The sequence below is a fragment of the Setaria italica genome, chromosome IV (assembly GCF_000263155.2).
Source record: "Setaria italica strain Yugu1 chromosome IV, Setaria_italica_v2.0, whole genome shotgun sequence".
Lineage (NCBI taxonomy): Eukaryota > Viridiplantae > Streptophyta > Magnoliopsida > Poales > Poaceae > Setaria > Setaria italica.
In genome coordinates, this window is record NC_028453.1 from 3,341,118 (window position 1) to 3,346,673 (window position 5,556).

The following is a 5,556-nucleotide window of genomic DNA, read 5'->3' on the forward strand; positions in this document are numbered from 1 at the left end:
GGTATACCTCCCTGGAACGCTGGATCGAAGACGTAGAACTACCGTACCAGAGATCGATCCGCATCGACCCTGTTCCGCGATTTTGGGTGATGACCCCTGACACTGGTCGAGCAGACTCTACAAGGTGCTCGTGACACGGGAGGAGCGCAACTCCCCCGACGATCGAGCGCACGTTGGTCGCGTCGTGCCACGTGTACTCCTACTGCGCTGGTTGAACCACGAGCTACGACGCTGCAACGACGTGCTCAACGAGCTACTTCGTTCATCCACTTATTGTACACACATAAGCCATCACGTGCCAGCTGCTCTGCATGCAACTAGCCTAAACAAGATGCTAGTAATTGACACACCTTCATGCAAGACTCCCAACTATACATGCAAGCCTGCATATCGACGTGCCGTCATCCCATTCCGTGCTCCTTCCCGGTGGCGAGGCAGTTCGGGTGGTGGTCGATCGTCGCCCACGGCGTACATCTTTCGTCGTCAGCGTGCTACAGCCAGCCCGACTGGCCGTGCATTTCTGTAGCCTGGCCTCCATCTCGGGTCCCGCACTTATTTTTTGCTCTTTGCAGGGGCAGATCTACATGGGGCTGGGGGGCCCCCAACTACCCAAAAGCTCCATTAAAATCAAAGAAAGGAAGATGGGGAGAAGAGAGGAAAAGAAGAAGAAAAGGAGAAAGAAGAGGTAGAGATGAAGGATGAGGAAGAAGCAAACCTTCCTGTGAAACTTGCCTCTTATACGTATCATTTCCGACCTTCTTGTATATATTAAAGTAACAAAGCTAAAGCACATCCCAAAAACATTAGCAATATGACAAATGTTTAGTCAAAACAAGCTCAACACTCCGAAGAGAGGAAGATAGCTCAAAACGTGACCAAGAGGGCCATATATGCCCGAAGAACTAGCTCGGCACTCTTCTGAAAACATCAGCGTGGCAGCTTGTGCCGTCCTTCCTGCACCCAACAACGCCAATGCTTCTCAGTCTGTTGGGACGAGAGACCAAGTTTTCGACAAGACGGCCGGCGATCAGATTTTTCTTTTGAGCTGTACAACGCGCCGGCTAGAGCCAATAAGACATCTCTGTGGTCGATGCAACTACAAGATTGACGTCATAATGACCTTACATATGTGGACAAATAACAGTACTTATTACTGAACAACAAAAAATATTATCACGTAAACTCTCGCTCCCTAAAGACGCATCAAGCCAGCCACACACACATGAAATTTGGTATTTCCGTCCGAACTCTGATCAAAACGTTTGATCAAATTTGTGTTTTTTTCGAATTCCAATGCATGGGCATTTTTTCCCTTGCTGCAGATAGGTGATTTTTTTTCCTCTTCCCCTTTCTTGTTGGGTTGTATATATGCATGAGGGGAGGGAAACTTGTTCACCAAAAGAAAAAAGAAAAAAGAAAAAACAAAGCCTCTGCTTCCTAACTCTTGTTCTTGACTCCGGTTAGAGTGAAAGGGACGTCCTCTCTTGAGGAGTGCAGCCATTGGTGGCAGTGGCGCGCCGCTGTGGTAGTGGAGGTAATTAAAGGATGCAAATATGCAATGCTTGGACTTGGAGTGGAACTGCTCGACGAGCATGGCCTGAACAAAAATGATTGAAAATATTTACCTGATATAACAATGAACTAATAAATGATGGAGAAAAAAAAGGTCAAACATCGTGGAACTGATGTTCTTCATAGCAAAAAAATAAAAAATAAAAATCGAGGGATAACAAAATCATTGGCACTTGTAAAATGAGGGGGAAATGCTTGAACATATTTACCTGATATCGGCAAATTATGAAAGTGATCGAGTTGGCACAAGAACCTAAAATTTGGAGAACCAAAAATCAGTTAACAAGAATTTATGAACTTTCTCGGACATGGAACATGATTCAAGAACAAATAGTCACATTCAAAAGTTCATCACAGGTGAACATATCTGCCTCATAACAAAGGGCAACACTCAGTTCCAAGAAAAGCAAAAGACAGAAACAATAAAAGGAATCCTTCAAAGAACTGATGTATACAATCAGACAAGGCGCAATACCCTCAATCAGTTCAAAAAATTCAGAAACGGAACCAAGCTACAAAAGAATCTAAATTACGTCATATGCAGAAAAAGAATTGATCGAAATTGTTTGTTGTAAAATTTTCAGAACAAATGCTTAGGTAAGCATTTTGACTGGCGGAGAGAAAAGCATAATTTACTCGAGAGGGTTTATGAATTCCGTTTTTTTATAAAAAAAACACGCTTAGGGTTCTGGAGAAGACAACGACGAACTGGTCCAGAAAAGAAGAGATGGGCCAGAATGAAAACGGAAGGACTCGCGTGGGCTCCAAAAGTCTCCTGTTTTGCTCATGTCACAACCGAAATCTCCCCCCTCGCGTTGGGCCTAGCCACGCGCAGACTCTTTCGGCCCGTACGTCACTCATGGCCCAAGTTTGAAACAAAACTTGGCCTGCGTGGGCAGGCTGTGGCCTGTGTGGTGCGACGTGTCATGGATCGGTGCACTTGTCGTGTCAGCAGCGTATGTTGTGTGTGTGTGACAAAAAGTCAAAAACCAAAAGCAGGCCAGGCGGGCCAGCCCACTCGCTCGGGCCGAAACCTTTTCCTGTCCACCCGCTCACCGATAAGGCGATAGGCTAGCAGCGGCGCCGTCGGCCGTCGTCGCGCTCGCGCACTCCCTGCCGCTGATCCTTCTCCCTCCTTCGCCGGCAGCCCGTTCTTCTTCCACTCCGGCGAGCTCTCCCGGAGCCCCTCTGCATCAATTAGACAAGGTTAAAGCACACCCCCAATCATACTCCCCTGATTGTAATCCAAAATTGTTTGGGTTATGGTTATGGATTTTCTAGATGTTTTATATGGACGGAAGTAATAGTATCTTCCAAGTCGATGTCAGGTCATATAATCAAGTCATATTGAAATGGGATTTGGTCTTGTAGGTGCACCGCCATCTCGAGTCCCGGATACACCATGAGCAATCTGACAGTGTTTCATACCTCGAATACTTTTAAAGTGTGCCTGCATATATAGCTAATAATGATATTGTGAACATTTTTCTAAGGAAGAAAGACAAATGTTATGACTAAACATCTTCTTGCATCTGTTCTAAAAAAAGAAAGGAAAATGCAAGTTATCTTGCATTGCTGGGTACTGTAGGTCGGTGATTTTTTTTAACCATTATAACATCAATGGTTCGTGAACAAATTCGTGCAGGTTATGGTACTTTTCTTGTGAGAATATTTCATTGGCCAGTGATGCCGTTCTGATATTGGCCAGCACTCCTAAATGAGGTTAAGGTTGTCACCTTCACCTGCAAGAGTGAGGAGATAGCAATGGCGCACGCGGAAGCCGGAGGATCTCTACCAGTGCCAAACGTGCAGGCACTTGCACAAACTTACAACAGATCAGATGATCAAATCCCTGAAAGATACATCAGGGTGGACGAGGCCGCTGAGGAGGTTATCGTTGATCACGGTACCTCTTCTGCAATTCCAATCATCGATGTCAACAAGTTGCTGGATCCACAGTCATCCAAAGAGGAGTGTGCGAAGCTTGGATCTGCCTGTAAGCAGTGGGGCTTCTTTCAGGTAAGGTGAAGCTCTTGCTTTTTATTTACAAAGTAAATTAAACATATGGAAATCCATACTAGAAATCCTGTAGCTGCACACTAAAGATCAGAGCTATGTTCAAGCTGTTGAGTTTGCTACTGCTTCTTGGAGTCGGTTTAATCTCACAAAATATCAATATTGATAACTATAAGTTAGTGGTGAATAGCTAGTTTTCATCTCAACATTTTTGTGCAAACACGCAAAAACTTGCACATGGAAAGAAGGTAAAAAAAAACTTTTGGTCTGCACATGTTGAAACCACAGGTCATTAACCATGGTCTACCAAATGAAGTGATCAGCAACTTCAGGAACGATATGACTGAATTCTTCAAACAACCGCTAGAAGCAAAGAAGGTGTACTCGATGATACCAGGCAATCTTCAAGGATATGGCCAGCACTTTGTTGTTTCCGAGAACCAAAAACTAGACTGGGCAGACTTGTTCTGTCTCGTGCTCCGTCCAGTAGATTCAAGGGACATGAAGTTCTGGCCAAGTCACCCTCCATCTTTTAGGTTTGCATGAACTCACAAAACTACTATTTTACTTCATGAGGCTTTTTTAAATACTACACGTCATTATGTCTTTTTAACTGCATCCTTGCATGATAATTCATGACAGGAACTCCATAGATAGGTACTCTTCCGAGGCAGCAAAGCTAGTATCTTGCTTGTTGAAGTTCCTGGCCATGGACATGGGTGTTGAGCCAGAGTCTTTCCTGGAGATATTCAGAGGCCAGCCTCAAAGAATGCGTATGACCTACTACCCTCCATGCAGGCAGGCTGACAAGGTGGTAGGCCTGTCACCGCACACTGATAGAATGGGACTGACGCTACTACTCCAAGCAAATGATGTTCAAGGGCTGCAGATCCGAAAGGATGGCAAGTGGGTCGCAGTAAACGCCCTTGATGGTGCGTTCATCATCAACGTCGGAGACACACTTGAGGTAAGCATATATGCCTAGTATCTGCATCCTGGTTGTGTGAGCATTGAAGTTGTTCAGTGTGTGTTCCATCGATGCTAGTAAACTGTTTAATGATGCTGAATGTTAAGTGTTTGTTTACTCATGAAGTCATGATTCTCTGTTGATCACTTGCAGATTCTAAGCAATGGTAGATACAAAAGCATTGAGCACAGGGCCATGGTGCACCCAACCAGGGACCGCATCTCAGCAGCAGTGTTCCACGCGGTATGCCGAGATGCGACGGTGGGCCCTCTGCCGGAGCTAGTGAAAAACGACGGTGAGGCGCGGTATAAATCAATGAGCTACATGGAGTTTGTGAAGGGCTTCTTCGCGGCAAAACTCGGTGGGAGGGGTCACGTCGAGAGCTTGAAGAATTCATAATTGGCTATGAAGCAGCGGAGATGGATAATGCTTGATCAGTATATATATGTCTAGCCTGCATGAGGTCTTTTCTGGTGTTTTATGTTGCTCTGTGCTGTCTGCTTTCAGCCTGATCTTCTTGGGTACTTGCATTGTATCCCCCGAACTTCTTTTGTTATTAAGAGTTTGGGTTTTATCTTGCACATAAGGGCATGTACAACAGTGAGACAGCCTCCTATCTGTATGTTATTGGGATCAACAATACAGACGGGTAAACAGACACTACGTACAACCCACAGACAGAGGCTGTCTGTTTAGTTGTCTGCAAGTGTTTTAATGCTCGGATTTAGCCATGATCAATCGTGCATATCATTTTAGTAGACCATTGTGATGTTGTTTGATAAGAAACAAACAAATGTAACATGAACATGATTACAATATTTTTTATACCCATAAATGCAAATGATATTTATATATAATGGCATATAGCATGTTCTCATAAAACAAATATAATATAATATGATTGCAACATTTTTTTTTCTAATTTTCTCTATTTCCATAGCGCTGCCATATGTGCTCGACTAGATCTTTCTTGAGTTGCCTATGCGTGGGCCGAGCTTGGA

At 44.4% G+C, this 5,556-nt stretch overlaps 1 protein-coding gene across 2 annotated transcripts; it reads left to right on the plus strand.

Moving 5' to 3' along the window:
* Nucleotides 1-2,585: 2,585 nt before the first annotated feature.
* Nucleotides 2,586-5,318, plus strand: LOC101771215 (S-norcoclaurine synthase 1). Of its 2 annotated transcripts, none has more exons than XM_004964581.2 (5): nt 2,586-2,778; nt 3,218-3,591; nt 3,877-4,124; nt 4,231-4,555; nt 4,709-5,318. In XM_004964581.2, exons 2-5 carry the CDS (start codon nt 3,337-3,339, stop codon nt 4,952-4,954), a joined length of 1,074 nt encoding a protein of 357 aa, XP_004964638.1. In that variant the 5' UTR covers nt 2,586-2,778; nt 3,218-3,336; the 3' UTR covers nt 4,955-5,318. The 2 variants fall into 2 exon arrangements, with proteins under 2 accessions (XP_004964638.1, XP_022681775.1); XM_022826040.1 differs by having other exon boundaries at nt 2,588-2,778; nt 2,944-3,591; nt 4,709-5,049.
* The last annotated feature ends 238 nt before the right edge of the window (nt 5,319-5,556 follow it).

What these genes read in the sequence shown, in the direction of transcription:
- LOC101771215 (XM_004964581.2), top strand. Translation starts at nt 3,337, where the DNA reads ATGGCGCACGCGGAAGCCGGAGGATCTCTACCAGTGCCAAACGTGCAG. An exon ending in AGCAGTGGGGCTTCTTTCAG is followed by an intron (nt 3,592 to 3,876) that starts GTAAGGTGAAGC and finishes TTGAAACCACAG; the next exon opens with GTCATTAACCATGGTCTACC. An exon ending in AGTCACCCTCCATCTTTTAG is followed by an intron (nt 4,125 to 4,230) that starts GTTTGCATGAAC and finishes AATTCATGACAG; the next exon opens with GAACTCCATAGATAGGTACT.